The 22,248-nt window shown below is 38.0% G+C and overlaps 1 protein-coding gene across 5 annotated transcripts in view; it reads right to left on the reverse strand.

Moving 5' to 3' along the window:
• Adcy2 (adenylate cyclase 2) overlaps nucleotides 1–22,248 on the reverse strand; it is a 370,478-nt gene that overhangs the window by 66,297 nt on the left and 281,933 nt on the right. For all 5 annotated transcript variants that reach the window (XR_012449249.1, XM_074077754.1, XM_074077756.1 and 2 more), the window contains 5 exons: nucleotides 20,964–21,140; nucleotides 17,178–17,221; nucleotides 13,524–13,604; nucleotides 9,143–9,212; nucleotides 6,584–6,681 (listed from right to left, as the gene is read on the reverse strand). Coding sequence is in view for 4 of the 5 variants with exons in the window: in XM_074077754.1 (XP_073933855.1) it covers nucleotides 6,584–6,681; nucleotides 9,143–9,212; nucleotides 13,524–13,604; nucleotides 17,178–17,221; nucleotides 20,964–21,140 (470 nt within the window). In the remaining variant the exon portion in view is untranslated. The remainder of the gene's footprint in view (nucleotides 1–6,583; nucleotides 6,682–9,142; nucleotides 9,213–13,523; nucleotides 13,605–17,177; nucleotides 17,222–20,963; nucleotides 21,141–22,248) is intronic.

The following is a 22,248-nucleotide window of genomic DNA, read 5'->3' on the forward strand; positions in this document are numbered from 1 at the left end:
TGATTGCACAAGAACATACACATATATATATATACTGATTTTTTAGAGACACTTAGCATTAATATGTGACACTTCAAAAGATTTGTAAGACCCTCACCATAATGTAATCCTGTTCTCTCCATTAGAATTCCCAGCATTCCACTGGTTAACTTTTAAATAATTAGTAATAGGTAAGCATTTTATAGCTTTTTTAATTAGTCTTTTATGAGCCTTCATTCTCACATATGAAGAATGTCAAAGATCTTTATTTCCTCTTATAGATTCAAGTTTCCTTCTAATATCATTTTAATTCAATTTGAAGAACTATTAGCATTTCATGTACTATAGGTTTTCTGTTGGTGAATTGTCTTAGCTTTTTCTTTTAACTTACAGAATGTCTCTATTTCATCTCAACTTTAGAATGGAACATTTTAGTTAATTTTAAATTCAGGATTGATTACATCAGTGATCTAAAGTTGTTCAATTGTCTTCTTGTCCTGCACAATTTGAGATGAGAAGTCAGCCACCTTTTCTAGCTTCAATGCTTTGTATGTAATATTTTTTTCCTTTGATTGCATTAAGTCCCTTCCCCCTTGTTTTCTAATAATTTGACTGTAATTTGTAGTAAATGCAGCTTTCTTCATATTTTTTTTCTACTTGCTGTTCATAGAGCATCTTGCTTTTGGAGGTTGATTTGGAAAAAATTGGAAAACATTGTCAGTAAGTGTGTTGGAAATTTCCTATTTCAAACCCATTTCCATCCAGCTCCACAAGCCAATGGAAAGTACTGGTGGGAGACTATCAGGCAGAAAGAAAGAAGTTTGTATTTCTCCTCTCACTCTCCACCTAGCAACCCTTTCCAGATGGGCTACGACTTCCTCCCCTTACAAAGTCCCAGATCCTTACTCGGCGACCCACCTGCCATGGTCTCAGCTCTGGACAGGAAGCTTTGCCATGGTTCCAGCATCTGAAGAAAGGCCCAGTCGTCTCAGTTTCTGCTACCACCACCTGATTTCTATGCCTTAAAATCCAATCCTTGACTGTCTTACTATCTTGTGCTTGGTTTTTCATTTCCTCCTCTTTCCGTAAATATTTCCATTTACTAAATGCCCTCTCTTAACTACCTGAGTGAATTAATTTTTCTGCTATTGGATACTAATCCACTAAACAGATAATATTTATTCAGACACAATGTTATCATTAGTGTTTAGATAGAAGCCTAAGAAAGAATTATAGCTACTTCCCCAGATTTTTTTTTCTCTTGGAAAACAAGCAAAAAAAAAAAAATCACTTGCTATTAGAAGTATTGAGCAAATATTTATATATTCCATATTTCTTGGGTCATGCCATGCTTAATTTTTCTTGTGGATGGACAAATGACTATGGAATTACTTTGGTTTTTAATTACAAACATATTAATAGATTTAATGTTAATTATTATGAGTCACTACTTTCAAGTCATATGATTTAATTCATGAATTAGAATTCCAATAATGAATTCATGCATTTATAATGAGTTTTTTAAGTGGTAGCTTCCACTTGTAATCCCAGTGGCTTGGAAGGTGATAATCGGGAGGATTGTGGTTTTAGGCTAACCCAGGCAAAGAAGTACCAAGACCCCATCTCAATCTATAAGCTAGGCATGGTGGCATGTACCCATGATGCCAGCTTCATGAAAGGCTGCAGATAGAATAATTGTGGTCTGATGCTGGCCCTGGGCAAAACAAGAGACCCTACTAAAATAATTAAAGCAAAAAAGGGTTGAGGATTGGCTTAAGTGGCAAAGTGCCTGCCTAGTAAGTATGAAACCATGAGTTCAAACCCCAATATCATCAAAAAATAATGTTTTATAAGCTTTTGTTTTCTGTAATGCATTTCAATATTTTTATTAAAGACTAATTATTCCACTATAAAGAGAGTTGGAAGAGATCCTGGACATTCTGTAATTAGGTCAAATATACATACTGAAGCCTGAGAATACACTATCAGTATTAAAACTTGACTCCTGCTGGACATAAGGAAGAGCATTCCAGAAGATCTGACGCTTTCTTTTGTCTGGATGTATCTCAAGAATACTACTTTGCTTTTGACTCAAATATAAAAATCTATCAAAGGGTATGTCTGAGAATGGAAAGCAGTGTTACTAATATGATTAACTATATGCTTTTGCTTTGGTGGGATATGTGACATATGTGTACTTGAGCAGGGATGATCAATCTTAAGATTGTGGTAGGGCACACGAAACTGACCTAAGAAGAAAGATCCACCTATAAAAAGTAAAGATACTGACTTAGTAATTAAAAAAAATTTTAAAACTGTGCAAAAAAGCCTTTGTTCAGCTAGTTTTGCTGGTAAATTCTCCCAAACATTTAAGGAAGAATTAAAACTGATTTTTTTCACAAATTCTTCAGGAAAATAGAAATGGAGGACATAGTTCTTGACTCGTTCTGGAAGGCAAGTATTACCCCAATAGAAAAACCAGACAAAACTGACAAAAAAACCAATTACAGTCCAAACTCTCTTATGAATATAGCTACAAAATCCTTAACAAAATATTAGCAAACCGAATTCAGTCCTACATAACAAGATTCATTTAACATGAGCATGCAAGACTTATGCAAGAAATGCTTGATTGATTTAATGTTTGAAAATCAATCAATATAATACACCATATTAACAGAATAATAAGAAAACTGGTTATAGCAATAGCTGCAAAGAAAGCACTTGCCAAAATCTAACATGATTTCATGATCAAAATACTCAACGAAACTATAAAAATGGAATTTCTTTGTTCTGATAAAAGGTCTCTATGGAAAACTCACAGCTACCATGGTTACTTAATAGTAAAAGGCTGAGCACTTTCCTGCTAAAATCATGAATAACGAGGGATGTAGGCTACATCTACTTCTATTCAGTACTGTGCTGGAGGTTCAAGTCAGGGAGATCTATTAAGAAAATATGATAAAAGACATCAGATTGAAAAGGAAGAAGTAGATGATACTATCTTGAATACAGAAAAGTGAGTTAAGTTTTGAGATTCGGACTCTGCATGGTTCTCCCTGATATGGTCAATCAGAGGTAGGTCAGTTTTAGATCCCATGCCCCGCTGGCATTCTTGTTCAAATGAACATACCTCTCTTCCCAAGTTGTTATGGCCCGAGTAAAATGGTTGCATGCCTTCAAATTTCTATGTTGAAATCTAATTCACAATGTGATAGCATTTGGAGTTAAGCTCATTGGAACATAATTACATACCAAGGTGGAGCCTTCATGAATGGGATTAGTGTCCTCATAAGCATCAGGCAGAGAGCTGGCCATCTCCTCTGCCATTTGAGGATACAAGGAGAAGATGGTAGCCCATAGCCATCAAAAAGGTCCTTAACAGAACCCAACCATGCTGACACCCTAACCTAGGGCTTCTAGAACTGTCAGAAGCAAATTTCTGTTGTTTATAAGTCACACAGTCTATGGTACTTTGTTGTAGAAGGCACCAGAGAATAAGCAATGCCATGAGGCAAAGTAACAGTTGGTAAAAAGCTCTTAATTATAACCACTTATCTCTCTTGTTCTATCAAAAGCATGTTCAGGCCCATTAAGCATACCAAGATGTTTGTGCAACTTAATCAATTTTAATTAACATTCTGGTCGCAAAGCTGTTTCTTTTAAACACACAAGCATAATTGATTTACATACTTACTGAAAAGCAAGTTCGACTTTTCTCTGCCATTAGGCGAGAAAAATTACAACTTTTAGTGAGGATGCTTGACTTTGGTGTTTCAATCAAGTGTATTGTTATGACTATGGAAAATCCTGATTTGATACAAGATTCTTTCTCTTGTTTGTGATTTTGCTATTATGGCAGAAAGGAGATGGTGACAGGGATGAGACACACATTTGTTGGAAAAGCCTAGCAGATACACATCTCTCCCCAAATACTAAATATCATACATATTATAAGCCATTGCGGTGGTGGATAATGGTGTTTTTCTCTGGGATTCTGCTTAGTGAGATACCCTTGCTTCCTCATTGCCCTCTCTGATTCCTCAGGAAAACTCTCATCTCTGCTCCCATCTATTGCATGGGACACAGCAAAGTTAGCATGAAATTATAAAATTACTCCTTTTAAAATGAAAGATAACTCAGTAAAAAAAAATAAAGTTGAACATAGGAAAAGGCACTTAAATATCCACTGGTCTTTTCTGATGATAGGACTTAGCTTTAGATGTTCTGGTCACTGGATGGTCTCAGGAAAGAAAAGGGGAAAAGATCATCTTTGACTAAGAAAGCTCCCCTTTCATAGCAACAACAAAGACTGAATATGTGGCCACACACATACACAATTTCTAACTATAAAAGAATAAAATAACTTGATTAATCCTTTAGAAGTAGAAAGGAGAGGAGAAGACCCATGAAAAGCAAACAAAACACAAGATAAGATGGTAGATGTGACTCCGCACTCATCGGTAAATAAAGTGAAAACACAAGTGTAAGAAGATCATATTATGGAGAAAGATATCAAAATGAATAGAAAAGAAAATAAAAACTGATGCTTTTTCAAGGAAACATACCTAAATACAAGCAGTCCCAAGAGTGAGAAACACATCTAAAGTAAATAGAACACAGAGTTAACATTTCAATGTTTGTAGTGTGCACTTTTTCTTTGAAATATTTTACAGCGAAAATTGTTATGAAAAAGACAAAAGAATACCATGAAAGAAAGTTGAAGAAACAAGGTCGGTGCAACAAGAGATTTGGGAGAGGCACGGAATCTGGACCCTCCACTGGAGTTGCCCATTGGCTCTCCTCTGGGTGTACCATCCAACAGCACCAGAAGGAAATGCAACCTGGGTGATTTCCCAGAGCCTGTGCCCAAAGAGTAGTTTGTGCACAAGAGAAAAACAAAGTAATGGGTGACAAAGCTGGAGAGAATGGATGGGTCTCATAAAGATGCAGTAAAACAGAAATGGAAACGCAATCTGTGCCAAGATAGGAAGGGAATGACGCAATGTTTCTTAAAAGTGAAGTCCCATGAAATATTTTTCTTTGTTCCTGAGTCTTTTGTCTTCTTTGGAGGCATCTTTGAAAATGCACTGGTCACTTCTTCCTCCCCAAATTCCTTCCAGTGAGTGACAGACCCTGCATTGCTTATAATATATGGACTATAGAGATACTCATCCAAAGGAAGATGCAGGAAAATGATTAATTTAGCTACTTAAGAATAACAATAAGGCTTCATTTCCCTGGGCCATCATTAGTTCACCTACATACCTCTGTCAACATCCTCTGCCCTGTAAGCCAAAGTATTTGAGGTCAGATATTTCTCTCCTGTACCAGGTGGTAAAGGCCTGGCACTGAGAAGGAATTTGATTTGTTAAAATTTGTTTAGAATGAAAAAAGCATTTTAGTGAAGCTTTTCTAAGTTGAGAAGAAGGCTTCCTTTGGCTCATGTACCCCGATGCTAATTCATGGCGGAAGGAGGAAATCTAGTGGGAACCTTTGCAAAAATGGGATAGATAGCTACAGAACTGTACATATGTGAGTAATACTTTGCTTTGTTTTTACTTCTATAATTGCCACAGTATTTGCTCAGGGTCCAGAATAAAATCCTTTGGAGTACAGAGAGGAAAAGACACAGCTCTTCTTCCTTGTTTCTGAGCATTTTCCTGAGACAAATGCAACCCAATCTAAGATGATTAAGCTGTACACAGATGATAGCTGCACCTCCAAAGTTAAATTCTGGTACTCAACTGAATTCCAGTAGATTGAAATTCTTTTTTGACCTTCACAAAATAGATACTGATAGTAAGAGAGAAACTCAATTCTAGATTTTTTTTTCTCCATATCCAATTGTTGTAAGAAGGACAAGGTTTTTTTTAATTTTCTTTAAGTTATAAAGTGAAAATCAGCTTCTTTAAAGAAGCTTGTATTGCTCTCATTAAGAAGTGCAAGAGAAAAGATCATTTAGGATAATAAAGTGAACGTCTTTTTTACTGATAGGTAGAACCAGAAGAAATCCACCCAAAGCATGAGACCTGGTGTGGTCAGATTCTCTCTTCTCCTCTGTACCTAGCTTTCCTGAGAGAAGCCAGCAGTCCCTGGCCTGTAGCAACCAAAGATGGCTAGAGAGGGTGGATTTAAGACAAAAAGAGTAAAGGATAGCCCACAGAATGTGAAAAACAAGTGGATAGGCGGGCAAAGTGTGCCCAGCATAGGTTTTGCCTTTACAAATGTCAATGATGACATTTGTTTATTAGAAATAACACCTGGTGATGGTTCTCTTCATGGATAAAGTTTATTAGGCTACATTTCCAAAACAGGACATCAGAGAAATACCAAAGTCAATTGTAAGAAGATCAAATTTATATATGACTCCCCATCAGGTGGATCAATATGTCCACTTGGAAAATGCAGTATTATTATGACTAAGCAAGACACGTGGGTAGCACTTACCCTCCAAGATATCGAGTTACCCCTCTTGCATGGTGACATGATAAATGACCCCTCTGTTTGGAAATTAGCATCCTTTCATGCCCTTTAATATGACCAGCCTCCAGTGGAAAGGTACACCAGGTAAAAACCCCAAGGGGAAACCTTATGTACTTACTTTGGCAATACGAGAACCTGCACGATAAAGATGCAGAAGAAAATGAGACAAGCACAGGTCACGTAATACTTGAATGCTGGCAGTGCAGTGGCTCGGTACTGAAGGAGGAAAAAGGACACCATGAATGATGGTTCTAAGAGAAGAACTGCATACAATTACCCAGCAGCCTAGTTGTACCTGGGGATTTACAGTCATGAATTGTAGATTGCAGCATAAACAAGATAAAGCTGTACATCTCAGGCAGTCAGAGCTTCCTCCCTCCAAATGAACTGCGAGCAACTTCCAAAAACCATAATTTATGAGGCCAACTGTTCAGAAACCCATTTAGATCCTACTGCATTCACTCTAGTATGGAGAGAGGCACCTGACCAGAAAGATGAGTGTGTGAGCAATACCTGTCCCCAACTTCCCCTGTGGGTCTGATTCCTACAATTATCTAGGGGAAAAGGATGACTCTTCACATAATAAAATCACAGTCTTGAATAGCATTGAGAAAATGCAAGATATCTGCAATATATTCATTTTAGCATTTCATTTTATTATTTATCTTAGTGGGCCTTAGAGTGATGAATGAAGCTATAAGACAAAAAAGGTCTGAGAGCTTTGTTCTGAAGCTGAGTAAGGACTTTCCCCTCCTTCCTCTGCTCAAGCACAATCAGCAGAGGTTGACTGGGTTCTGCCTGTGGTCCAGGGTCATAAGCCGACATGCGCTGGCTGCCTACCTGTCTTGGTTTATTCAGGAAGCCAGAGTCAGACACGCTGAACTGATGATGACGAGGAGGATGGAGATGACTTCTGATGCACATACCCCTTACAGTGTGCCAGAAATTTCAAGTGCTTTATGTATTAATTGATGTAACCCTCACAAGAACCCTGCAGCAAAGCGGGAGCTAGTGCTGTCCCCACTTTTGTATGAGAGAACTGCAGAGCAGAGGACCGATTAACGCTCTCAGGGAGACACAGCACGAGAGGCAAGCAGGACCCTCGCTCAACAGGAACACTGAGCCAAACTCCTGAACATGAAGCCACACTGCCTCTCCAAAAAAAGAAATAATAAAACTAAAGGAAATAAAATTCTGTGACAATGCCATCCAAACCTGAAAATACTGTCAGTTTGCATTAGCTTCATTTGCATAGACTATTTCCTAAATTACGAAGAAATTAATTCAGATCTTGGGCTTGAGCCTCTTGGGTTTTAGTGCTCAAGGACAGATCTCCAATTGTCCTCTGATAACTCTTCTTGTATGACTTGCTGCCCTTATCTGTCCTGCTGTGTGAAGTATAGACTGGAGACAGGTGGATGAAAAGTGAGCACAAATATTCATGCTCTCAAAATTTGCCTTAAAGTTGGCATTTGCAGATATGTACACATGGGGAATTTTTAATGATGATTACCTTCTTATTAGACACTTCCCTGGTTCTAGACATTTTCCTGTGACTTAATAGCCAGGATAATTTATACGCTGATGAGGAAACTGTATTAGCATAATTGCTAAAATGTTATTATATCCTATGCATTCAATTACATCTTATCTTTTAACTTCATCAGGGTTTTGTGCAGAGATGTGGCTTGGAATTTCATTTTGGTATTAAGCAAGGAAATGATAAATAACCATTATGATCTGTTGTAGTCACTCAAGGGTAATAATTCATTTGTAAGCATTAATTTGGCAAATCATCTATAGACAAAGTCCTTTATGTAGATGTAGACTATTGATCTTCTTGACCACCAACACAAAGGAGAAGTTTGGTGTACCTGTAAAATCCAACCATGAGAGATTCTAGAAGAATCTGTGATGTTTGATATTTTCATTCAATGTGCATAAAACACTGAGCTGAATTTTAATTCCAGAGATGCAAATGCTGCCATAACACAGACCTTTTCTTCAAACTAAGCTGGGGTTATGTGGTTGGGTGATTGAAACTGCCTCTGAATATATTTCCTTCTCTAGATCAATAGAAAACAGAAGGTGAAAGAGGTAACATTAACCTAAAAGAATGACTGTCCTCCCTGTAATTACTTAGTTTACTTTAGCAAATCTGCAGAAACTAAACGTCTGTTTCTTATTTGTGCCTGAAATAGCTCTTTGAGAGCCTCAATGGGAAAGCATCTCAACGCAGCAAAACTTAAAACTGTGTTTTCTAATATCTCTGAACAGGTGTTGAGTGTAAAACTCATATTTTTGTCAAAATATTGAAGCAATTTGTGTAAAGACATTACAAATCTACCAGGAAGGGTTTTGCTTTCTGTAACAGTCTTTACAGAGAAAATTTCACATTGAGGAAGCCACACTTTAACTCCTGTCCTTTTCCCTCCCCTGCCCCCAAATCTTGAATGTGCTGCAGAAATCATTTACACTAGGAGTTTGGAGAATGGTGAGGATTGAAGCCAGGGTTTGGTAACAGGAAATATGCTTAAACACGGAAGACCCAACCACAAAGAAGGTAGAAAGAGTTCTGATACAGTTAGAGGCAGTTTAAATGCTGTGTGTAAAATCATGAGCCCAATTTCATGAAGGAATTCAAAACCAACCAATCTTAAGATAAAAATTGACTTACTTCTTTTTCTAGAATTTTGTTATAGAAAAGCAGTGAGATTCGCTGAATGTCTTCAGACTTGAGCCATTGCCTGGAAATAGGAAGGAAAAAAAATCGTCAAACCAAGCTCGAACCACACATCTGGAACTACTTTTCATAAAATGACTTTGCATTCTTCTCTGTTGGTTGTAAATCATTCCAAGAAGAATATTGTTTTAAAATGTATGATGGCAACTTGTTGGGAGTGGAATCCAGAGGTTGTTAACAGGATCTACAAATGTAACGTAAATAAGTCTCATGCTGCCATTCTTGAGAAACTCCACATTGAAAACTGTCAAATCAAATTGAAATTCAAATCATCCAGATTAAATATCAGAGGAGAGAAGTCATGAAAAAGTATTCCAATATGTCAATAAATTGATTCCCTGAGTTTTTTACTGAAGTCACATGGTTGGTACATCTCCTAAAGGATTTGGTTCCTGGATAAATACCATTTTTCTTAGTTTTGGAAGCAGTGCATTGCACACATAGCATCCCAACCTCCAGGAAGCCTTCAAGATGTGGGTGAAAAGATTGTGGTTTTCCCACACATGCTGGAAATCCTTTCACTGTCACTTTTTATGTCAAGAAAGTAAAATTATGTTTGAATGTACTTTTCAACACAATTGCTAAAATACTAATATAATGAGCCATTGGTTCATAATGTTGATGAAAGCATAAAAGTCACATGCCTAAGTGCCTCTTCATCTCTCCAATACAGAAAACAAAAGTTACACGTCAGTATTCATACTTCCAATTGGTCTACTTTTACAAGTCCATTTTAAGAAAGCAATTGCAAATGGAGTGAGAGTTTAAGGAGAAAGCCCTTCACTAGAGTGCTGTGCACAAGAAAAGCTGCAAGGCCAGGCACATGACCAGGGATGCCTTGCACTGAATGCCTGACAAGTCATACATCTGGCACCAGAATAAATGTAAGTAAACTTATGTGAGATAAGAAGATAAACATTCTTATATTCATGAGTACAGGAAGATAGGACAAAATTCAAATTTGTGCCTAAAGAAATGCAGCTGAAAATATCAATGACAAAATATTATGAAGTTGATGGGGTCAGTAGTCACTGAGTTTATACTTCTATTTTCCTAACTTTGCTCAAATAAAAACATTTATAATTTAACATAATATAATCTCAAATATATACGCATATATGTCTATATGTTGCTGTATATATAACTGTATATATCTACATTTACATCTACATCTAGATATGGGTGTTTGATATCTATATCTATCAAGACTACATATATATATACACATACACATACATGAACACATATATATGCATGTATATTAGGACATTAGGGAGAAAATTATGCTTTATGTAAATTTCCAAAAAACATTTATGCGTTTTACAACAATTATCGATTGATATGAATCTCTTAATACAAGACTTTTCAAATGGATTTGCCCCCGAGATGTATTAGGGAGATAGACGATGTAAGCCTTTGAGGACTCAGGAAGAAGGAGCAAGTGAACCAGATCTACCTGAAGTCAGTCAGCAAGGTCAGCCCTGTGGATTCCAGGTCAGGTCTCTAGATGTAGCCTTTCATGTAACCACACAGTGGCCTAAGAGGCCAGCCAGGCAGAGGGGGGCACTTCAGGCCTCCTTGAACCCTCTGCCATCCTTACCTCTGCCGCCAGCCACACACCATAATCAGCTTGAATGAGCCAGAAGACTAAACTATTGATATACACTTTTGACTGAGCCAGGGAGGTCAGTAACCTGCATAGAATGACTGCCATTAAAACTGACATTCATAAAGACACTGCTTGAATGAAGGTTACAAGCTCGATGATGTTGTAGGGAAATAAACATTTTGGTGTTTCTTATCACTGTGCTAGCTGAAGAACTATGTGATTCTTCTCTTTCATGAGACTACTTGGAGTAATCAAAGGTGGATTAATAGTAAAAGGTCCAGAAAATAAAATTTAAGATAAATGTTAGCCATATTTACCGTTAGAACTATGTATTTATCAGAATATGAATAATTTAGGCAAGTGACTTACTAAAACAGTTCTTTTCTTTATTGAGAAAGAAAAACCTAATTTAAAAATGTTCCTGGATAATATAAGCTTAGAAATAAAACAAAAATGAAGCTTATAAAGTGGAAATAAAACCAGCTCCTCATTTGTTATGAGAGCCCAGACCTCCCAATGTGGGTTCCAGTCACCTATGTCCTGCAGGTGACAAGGGAGGTCTTAGGACCATGACTTGCCTGTGAGTGTCTCCAGAACCTAACATTATACATCACAAACCAGAAGCCCTTGGGGAAATGGCCAAATTCTAACTAATCCATGCTTTAGTCTCTGCTTTCATACAGCAAGTCCAGTTTGATCTGTGGCTTTTTCCTTGAAGCAGTAAGTGATAGACCCAATTCTTACTGTGTCCTTAGAATTAAGGAGAATATGTTCTTCCCACATACTTAATTATGTCTGTGAGTTCTCTGAAGTGGACTGAATTACTCCTACTAACTTGTAAGAAATTCAGAGATTTAATAATATGATTTGGTAATCTGAATAGGAAAGATTTGTGTGGGATGATAAGGTCAAATACTATTTTTGGAAAATGGAACCACAGGGAACCACGAGAGGACAAGAGGGGAGAAGATAGGAGAGGAAATATGCATGTGTTCTATTCTTGGTCTCCTCACATTTTTTCCTCACCCAAGGTAGTCTCTGGTATGAAAAAATTAAATCCCACTGTTGGACTACACTATAAGTAACTCCTTATTAGTTTCTATTAAGTCGAAGTTCTTGTGGTTCCTTTTTTTGCTAGGCCAAAGCCAAATAAAGGAAATTATAAATAATGTCCTTACTGCAGGGGAAATGCAGAAGTACATTCACATCCTAACTGAGGATCATTTTGAAATATAAGAATGCATGTTCTTGTCAGGTGCTTGTGCCTCATACCTGTAAACCTAGCTACTTGGGAGACTGAGATTGGGAATATTAGGGTTCAAGGCCAGCCTGGGCAAATAGCTCTTCAGACCCTATCTCCAAAATAGCTAGAGTACAATGGACTGAAGATGTGGCTCAAGTGATAGAGCACCTGCTTTGCAAGCATGAAGCCCTGAGTTCAAACCCCAGTCCCAACTCTAGTCCATGCTGAGGCTGAATTTACAGCCTCAGTTATTATTATTACTAGCTAAACTTGTCAAGGACCAAGATTCCTCTTTCTTCTAATGTTATGTGTTGACTGCTGGGTCACAGAGTACAGCTGCTTCTTCCTCTGGTTGGATGACTGTATCCTTCCACCTGTAGTAAATGGCACCAGATGCTTTCCTGACTTCTACCTGCTAGTACATTATAGGTAATCACTTGTTTCTTGGTTTGTGATATGTTCAAATGGGACAGAGGTAAAGCAGTTTTCATACAGATCCTAGTGCCAGACAAAGCACAGCATTTGTCTGAGCAATCTAGGATGGGTGGATGGTTTTGTCTGTTTGGAGTACATGATGAGCTGGAGACATGAGAATTCAATATTCAGCATATCTGAATTAAGCTTTTGTCTGATCAAGATGTTTTATTACATGGATATATAGAAATTTGCATACATGCATACACATACCACACAGACATTTATATGATTCTCATAAGCCCTATAAATATTCTAATACCTGTATGGAACAATCTAGAACAGGTACACATTTTGCAAAGGCATGTATTAACTGAGGCCCTATAACTTTATGTTAGACACAAAGAGTTGCAGGTGAAAATCATTTCTACTTTTCAAAAAAATTGACATGTAGTTCTACTGAAGCCCCTGTAATTTATTTCCACAAGCATCAGTTGAGTTTTTAATGTGAACAGGCACCATAATGAGTCATCTGCCTTCTGTTCTCCATGACTTCCACCATGACACAGGTGAGTTCCCATAAGACACAGGTACTAAAGAGAGTGCAAAGGCCAGTGGGTGCATTCATTTTGTCCAGAACATGGAAGCCACCACCTTCTTTAAATTGTCTTTTTCTCTACATCTTTTTGGTCACTTAGAGTTGCAACAGTAATTCTTAGCTTCATAGGTTGAATGATATTTTGCCCACAAAGAATCAGTCTTCCTCTCCAGAGTTTAGAACAGTGCTTATCACAATGCTTTCTGATTTTGCAGGAGAATCAATGCATCTTGAATGGCTAATGTCACATAAATTAATTTCATAAATTAAAAAATGCTATTAACAAAAGCTATTATGAAGGACAATTGAGGTAAAATAAATGAGTTATCTCAGAAAAATTGGCTCTGTCATAATAAGAAGTACAGAATCTGCTATGAAACACTTCTGGAAAATAAGGCACTATTTTTAAATAATAGACTGAAATAAGATCACATAAGATAAAAGTACTCACTTTTGTGCATTGATTCCATCAATTGCCTGAACCATCCTTTCATTCAGTTCCTCTTCAAATCTTTTCTTTTGTGACTTGGTTCTGTATGGAAAAGGAAACAGTATAGGTAAGATATTAGTACTAAGGTAAATATTAGGCCTAGTGCTCTGTGGTGACAAAGCCTCTGTTTAGTGTTGTTAATAAAGTAAAAAGAAAAACAGAAAGAAATCCATCACTAGGCTTTGCCTATCAACATTCCTGCTCTAAACAGAATGAGCTGAGCAGGGTGTTTGGTACGGTAAAAACGTTAGCTTCTCATTCACTGAGACTGAAATTCATGAGGCTTTAAAAATCAAGTCTGATAGGCACACACTTGGTGACTAAGATAAAAGAACTTTCTCTCTTAAGAGAAGCCTTACCTTGACTTGTTGCCTTCATAAACTTTACTTTAGATAGAACACACGGCTTTAGAGTTTCTCTGCAAAAAATTTGTCTGGTTGACAAAATAGTCATTCAGTTTTCATGTCTCCTTGGTCAATTTTTTAGAATTTGCAAAACTATATCCTTATTTTAGGCATGTCAAACCTGAATTGTAGGTATTTAAGTGTTCCTCAGTTTTCAAAGTCTACTTATATTTGTAAACCATTTGGACTCAAGAGCAAATAATTTATATTCATAATATATTCATAATACAATTTCTAAATGAATTACGCCAAGTGATAATCAGAGATCCCCAAAGATACTTTGATAATTCCCATAGAAGGATCAAAGGAGAAAACAGCATTGGCACCTATTTTTAAAAGTTAAATATCTACTACAGATTAAAAGCATTGGTTGGCCTTCACCAGCTGGTTTGAATAATGCTGTATGTCTGTCTTGAAACAGGCAAAGATTCCACGTGCTCTGGTTGTTTAGTTACTAAATAAATAGACCTTCTAAGCTGGAATAAAAACATTTTTCTGAGATAAGAATTGCCTCTAGATATAGATAAGTATAGCATTAAATATATAATATCACACTATTACTTATCTATAATTAAATCTCACAGGATTATCATATTGATGAGATGGGTGGGTTACCAATTCCAGCACCCTGTGTTGCAGATTTGCACCTCTGCACCTGAACTTTTCTACCAGGGCAGTCTTGGTTCAAAAACCCAAAAAGTATTAAGTGATATCCACCTATAGATACTAAGCCAATGGAATTAAGTGATTTTAGTGCATCCAATTGCAACCTGTTTGAAGAAGGAGAATTATTTTTTATGCTTCTTTTCTTGTTTTTGGTGCTGGGGATCAAAGCAGGACCTTGCTCATGCCAATCACATGCTCTCCCTCAGAGCTACACCCCCTTCATCCTTTTTTGAAAAAGTAAAGAATGTTAGCAATCATTTACCATGGTTGGTTCACACACTCTCATAGGTGCAGAGCTCTAAATGATGGATGCACAACCTTAGACACTATTTTAATTTTCCATTTCCACAGCTAGACTTGTGTTTCTTAATTTTAACTTGGTGTCTTTCTTTTTCACAAAATCTAAGATGGACCAGTGTAGGTACTTGAGGTACACATGAAAATGTGTATCTTCTCTGTAATGTTCAGGCCTTTGTTAATCTGTTTAGGATTAATTCAGATAATTCCTGCAGAGAGCTAAACATCATAAGTATAAAGTATGAAGTCTCCATCAAACTCATGCCGTGATACATTATTTGAATTCACTAAGTAGCTGGACATCTGACATATAGACATTGTTCATGCCTGGCCCCTGCCATGGAGATGATTAAGCGCTCTTAAGGCTGATCACCTACTCGCTGGGAGTTCTTGATTGACTTCTGGGACTTTGTTCTTTGGCCTTAAAACACTACTAATTGCCAGTCCTTGCACTGGCTTCTGGCCCATGATCAGACTGTCCATTGCTCGGTGACCCAATCTCTCTTTCCATCATGTCACCAATCTCTTTCTCAAGCTCCTTTCTATGTTTGTTCCCACCCTCACATGCCTGGACAAGTTTACCTAAGGAGTCATGGTAAAGGTCTTGTGATGCCAGCTGTTGGATCAAGCCTGAGCCTCCGAGGTCTTTATAAAGGTTTGTGTTACAATCCAGGAAGTGAGAGTAAGGCCAGTGAGTCTGGCTCAAAACCACCACTTTCTCCACAATGCCCGGAGGCCACCCAAGGCCAACAACCACAGATGTAGATGGTGTAGTAACCACAGAAGAGGCATTACTAAGCCAGAAGTTCAGAACAGTGGTCAGTGATGCTGGCTTTGGAATCACAGAGCCTGGCACAAATCTTGGCTTTTAGTTCTAACACCCATGTGACTCTGGACATTCTGCTGCACCACTGTGCTTTAGTTTCTTCCACTCCAAAATGATGACATCTACCTCATGGTAGCACTGGAGGCATAAAACTTGATTTTCTGTGGCTTAATACAGACAAAAATGATAGCTTACTATCGCTAGAGTCCTGGCTGTGCTCATCGCAGAAGACACTGCCTGACATAATGTTGGGTTCCATGAGGTATTTCCCACTGTATTTCAATAACTAGCCTCTGGAAGTAGAATTGCAGTGAAAGGGACACAGATAATAGAAGAGTTAATGAACATAAAGTGAAAGGGAGTCCATGAAATTCCTGGGAACAGTTGTTCCTTTGCATGCTAGAGTCTTATTAGCTTTAAGGGTCATGCCTTCTAAAGTATCTTATGGGGGTCCATAATATTCCTAATATTAGCTTAAATTCTCTTTAGCATGATATAAGCCACTGGAAAAAATTAAGTTTCAAAACCTCAAGAATCTTATTATCCTTATACCATGAGGACTACAAGTGTTACATTTCAATACTAAAATGTTATTTTTCACAAAATAAAAATTAGAGCTTATTATAGCAAATAAAGTCACACAGAAGGATTCTGGGGAAATGTGCAGCATTTAGTGTTTACTCATATACAATGCATTTTCTACAAGAAAATATGTTGGATCCTGTATTTTTCCTTCTTTTTCGTGAATCTATTGAGACCTCCTATAAACTGACCTCTCTGTAGGGAAAGAAATGCTGCCTTAGCTTTTGTGACAGGATCATACATTAATTATCCTAACTTCCTAATATTGAGAGTTAGCCAAACCAATATTAAGGTGAAACTGAACCCAAAAGACAGGGGTAGGAGGAAAAAGGGTAGCATGAGATTTTACTATGGATGGTGACAAAGGCACATGTGGACCTTCTTGGGAAGCAATTTCTTTTTTTTAAGCAAGGTCAATAGCTCTTGACTTTACTATAGGATTGGAAGGCTGGACTTACCTTGCTTTTATATTTTAGATTCAACAAAAAATAATTTCAAGAAACATACTCATTTTAAAACAATTCAATGTCTTTGCTCATTTATTCACAAAACAATTTAATTTTTACAACATATTAATATTAACAGGAATCATTTCAAGAGAACAGTTTACCATCCCAAAGTGACTACCAGGTGGTGCTTCCCTTTTCTCCATCCTAATTCTAATAACAAAATGTTAATAATCTTATTTTTAGAAGCTGGGAGCATTTTAATAGGGCTTTTCACAAGTAGCTGCTCTTTTAGAAAAGCCTTTGAGATGACTAATTGATGATAATTACTCTCAGAAATAAATAACAAGCAGTAAGCCTTCAGAAATTTAATAGTCAAAAAGATATACCATACCTTAAGGTGCGATTTTGGAAATTATGTTGACCCATTGGTACATCCTATGGCAAAAGAAAGTCCATTAGTGGCTAAAAACATCTTTCAAGAAGAATGCTGCAATGATGATAATCCATAACATACTTCTTCTTTTATCATTTAGGTAACAAATAATCATGCATATGCAGAAAATGAGCTGATCATAAACATAAACCAAGATGTAAAACCCATTTTATATTTAGAATGTTTGTCTAATCTATAAATCCTGGATGTTGGAAGAATCAGGATTGTCCTCAGATTTTTAAAAACTTACATTCTGACATTTACAAATTTTATTTTAGATTTTTTTCCAATGCAGGGATCAGAACCCTGGGCCATGTTAGGCAAGTTCTTTATCATTAACCTACATCCCAAACCCTGTGAATTTGCTTTTAAAAAATGGCCTGCAGTAGCATTTTTTAGACTTGGTGTTAGCAACTTGCAATCACACAGACATGAACCCTGCTACCAGAAAAATATTAGGAGATGACATAAAACATAAATGTAACTGCAAAACTGATTGCCAATCCTTATCACTGAACAGGTTTGTTAAGAAATGGCACCAACCGGGCACCAGTGGCTCACGCCTGTAATCCAAGCCAGGTGGGTGACTAAGATCAAGATGATGGTGATTTGAGGCCAGCCTGGGCAAGAAGTTCATGAGGCACCATCTCACCAGAAAAAAGCTGGGTGTGTTAGTACACACCCCAAATCCCAGCTACAGGAGGAAGCATAAAATAGGATGATAAGGTCAGGCCAGCCTGGGCAAAAAAGCAAGATCCTATCTCACAAATAACCACATCAAAAAGGGCTGCAGACTGGTTCAAGTGGTAGAGCACCTGTCTAGCAAGCACAAGGCCCTGAGTTCAAACTCCAGTACCACCAAAAAAAAAAAAAGAAAGAAAAAGATGACACCATAGGTGAAGTATGTGAATTCATGACACATTGGGAAGACAGAAGAAATCAGTATGTGAGCACTGAAAGTTCCAGAAAGAGGAATGGAAGAGATACACTACCAATATCAATAAGAGACTCATAAGGCATAGAAAACCACTTTTTTGGGGGAGGTACTGAGGTTTGAACTCAGAGCCTCGTGATTGCTAAGCAGGCGCTCTGCTGCTTATATTCCACTTTTGTAAACTTGTCCTGGAAATGAAAATACAAGTTGGATCAAAGCAACTCCAAAAAACTTGTTGCTGCTTTGCTCTCCAATGTTAGATTAGAGCTTGTAGTTGGACTAGGAAAAGGTAAACTGTGTTTAAAAAACAGGTTGAACTCCAAGTGTTGAATGTATATTTAACGTAGAGTCAGTAGACTTGTGCAGGGGATAGATAAGAGGACTAACTTTGGGCAATGGCCATTATTGGATCATAAGATTAACAATGGGGTCTTTCTGAACATGAGTAAAAGTGGTACAGGCCTCATGTACTAACCAAAGACTTGGGGCTTTCTTAAGATAACTTATATTGCTATAAGGCCATGAAAGCTTGGCTTTGAATCTGTGACAGGTGACACCAGATGGCTAACAAAATTGAGTTTGTCTAGAGGCTCTCAGAGTTTTAGAAACAGCTTCCTGAACTTGGAGGAACTAAAAAGTTCCAACCCTAGCTTGAAGAAAGCATTTTCACTAACATATCACAACCTATTAGAGTAGACTGAAATCATTTCTGTGGTCCCACAGTCAGGTAATAAGGGAGACAGTTACACTAAAGTCATAGAACAAACAAAGATGGGTAAGATATAAACAGTCACAACACCACCAATACACCCGATAAAATAAAACTTTTCCCCACAGGGATAATTAGAAAATCACAAGCAAAGATTTATAAATGATTCTTATTTCCTTAAAAACCAACCAAACAACCAACCAATTCTGGTGTGTAATAAATTCAATGAGAGACTAAGCTATTTGCCATAAGGACTAAAAATAAATGCAATACTGAGGGAAAAAAATCTAAATTATTATTTTTATAAAAATGATAGAAGTATCAATTTTCATCAGCCATTGGAGACTAGAGTCCAAGAATGCCTTTGGTTAACATTCCTAAATGCTGGAAGGCCCAGGATGCCCCAGTCTTCCCTCTTTGGATGGCTCTCTTCTTGAATTCATCCAGTTCATCTAAATCCAGAGAACTCTCTCAGCTACACCTCCAGCCTGGACCTCTGAGTTCTAGACTTGCATAGCTGTCTACTTCCCTGCTGCACTTAGGTTTCAAGAGGCATATCGATTCAAAGACATCCATCAGCAAACTCTTGATTATGCCATCTGACTTCCCCCTGCACTTGTCATCTCAGTGAATGACGTCACCAGTCATTAATCACCAGTCCTGGAGCCCGTTCCTCACCGTCATACAGATGCATTCCACTACCATGTCCCATGCACATGGACTTTCTTTAGACCTTGAATTTTCTCACAGCTTTCAGTGCTACAATCTTAGCATAAGAAGGCATTGTTCTACCTTGAAACCCCAGTGTTTGTGCTCCATTATTCCCAAACATAAATTTATTTTGTTCCTCCCTTGTTTAAGATACCCCATAACTCCCTATTGTACTTCAAATTAGATATTAATTATAAACCTTAGTGCATCTCACCCCAGATGAGTTTCCTCTGCTCACTATTGATGACTCCAGCTTACCTTCTGCCCCCAGTGGACACCACATTCATTTCCACTTTAGGGACACTGACTTTGACCTTGTTGCCCTGCTACCTCCTCTCAGTTTGTTCCTTTTTCTCCCTGAGATTTCTCCAGCTGTCCCACCTGGAGTAACTGTCTCATTCACAATAGATGTCATACTCTACTTTATCATCATCGTGGCCCTGACCTCCATCTGAAATGATACCTTTCATTTATTCTTTTGATGTTTATGGTATCGTTTTGCCATTAGAATGCAAACTCTGGGACCTATGTTTATAGAGTCACCTTTTGACTAATGGTCACAGTCTTCTTTCAGATTACATCTATTTTTTTCGTTGAAAAAAGGGAAGTTGGGAGAACAGATGTAATCAAGCCAAAACAAGATGCTGAGCCCCTGGCTGCTGGGCCTAAGGGTGTCCTGATAAGATACTGGGACGTGAAGAACAGGGAAGCAGGGAGTTTTACTTTTACCTGACACCCTGCCATGTTTTTCATCACCAATGACAATTATGCAATGTTGAAGTTTCGCTTTTTAACTCAGCCTCCATCCCCTAACAGAACTGCTATATACATGAACTTGTACTCAGAAGCAGTTTTATGATTTAGCAATACTATTGGGATTAATTTAAGTGCCCAACTGTGTTTATTTTCCCTTCCTCCTATAGGTCTTTCTACTTCCCAGCTCCCTTTCTGCCATCCTGTTGCACATGTCCCTGTCATAAGGAACCTTGGTACTTTTGTTCTGTGTTGGAAGTTGGAGCAATGTAGATAAGGACCCACAACAATGAGCCTAGAGCCTGAACATCGAGGCTTTGAACAGTCTTGATAATGCTACTCAAACCCAAGGACATCCTGCCTTTAGCTGTCTTTTCATTAGGAAGCTCAGGCTCTCTACTTCATGACAGACAAAAAGAACCTGGTTAAACAACATTTCAGCTACTATCAGTTGTAAATAATGCTGTGTTGGGTTACAGAGTTAAAGTGCAAAGTCCCTCAATTTAGAGCCCTGAGCCCTGTGGACAAGGAGGTCACCTTTATCGCAGACAAAAGTTATCTAGGCAGGAGATGCCAGCCTTTTGCTTGGGTGAGCAGCTCTCCCCCCACACTGGGGATTTGAGACAGGCAGGCATACCGTGGTGCTGATCTTCCCATTTTCAGTGGTCATGCTGTCTCTGTGATGCAGATGTGCAAAGGGCTTGGCTGCTCCCCAGGACTCCAAGTATCTAGTCATGCGGACAGAGGCCCTCATTTTGGCTCCGTCTAGGGTGTGGCGAGGCCTGAAGAGGTGCTGGGGACTGCGTCGTTCCCCCTTAGGATAAGAAAGAAAGCATCACCTAGTGTACACAGCTCTGCTCCTCTTTCCTGCTCCAGCCTACTTGATCCAGGCAGGTCCTGTATTGGTACCCATTCCCTCTTCCTGGTTCTGCTCTCATTTCTTCAGTGTGGCTAGGCAACAAGCTCGCTGAGCTCAGAGAGGGTTTTTGTTTTCCCGGATAGCCACACTTAACTGCAACTGAAACTTAGGAAACAACAGCAGACATACTAATGGACATTTTTATAAAGTAAACTCTTCATGGACTGTGCTGCTCTCTTTCAGCTTTTTGTTGATGGGTGTATTTTTCTAGAGTGACAGCTGGGTTTGGGGGTGTTTGCAAGCAATCTGTGTTTCTGTATAATGCTCTCTGTATAATTTTTTTTTGCATTCCCCCCAACCTCACAGTTCTTGCTGCCTGTCACTCATCTACTTCCAGTCATCAACATATTTGGAAGTTTGTCTCCAGAGGTCAAACTGAGGTTTTAGGAACATGATTATGAATAAACGTCTGTGAACCTGATTGTCATTTTGTGATATTGCTTTTCATGGTTCAGAAGTCTTCCTTGTTGAGATTTGCATCATTTTCCAGCTGTCTGATTCGGGGGGGGGAATCACATAACCCCTTGGAGCTTCAGAGACCTAAACTATAAGTAGTGACAATACCCATTTGGCAGAAATTTGAAGAGAGTTAAACAGAAATCAGAGCTCAAAACCCCTGATCTGGCCTAACATGCATTGTGAATGCTGTAAGAGGCAACTGCTTACTGTTTGCATAATTTGGTGGCTTTCCAGGTGGTGGGGGTTTTGGAGGCATGCAAGGAAGACATGTCTGTGCACATTCGCATATGAAAGTATACATGAAATTTTTTTTGTTAATCTTTAAAATAACTCCTTCTCTAGGGAGAATGATGGAAGGGGTAAATCTAATTAAAATATATTTTAAGTACATATGTAAATGTCACAATATATCCTCCCTGTACAACCATTTTATGCAAATAAAAATAATTTAAATGTAAAAGTATTTCCTTCTCTTCTTTTTCTTATATGTCATCTTATTACATCTCATTAATCTTTTTCGTTTTGAAGGATTGATCAATTTTTT

This window comes from Castor canadensis, chromosome 6 (assembly GCF_047511655.1).
Source record: "Castor canadensis chromosome 6, mCasCan1.hap1v2, whole genome shotgun sequence".
NCBI lineage: Eukaryota > Metazoa > Chordata > Mammalia > Rodentia > Castoridae > Castor > Castor canadensis.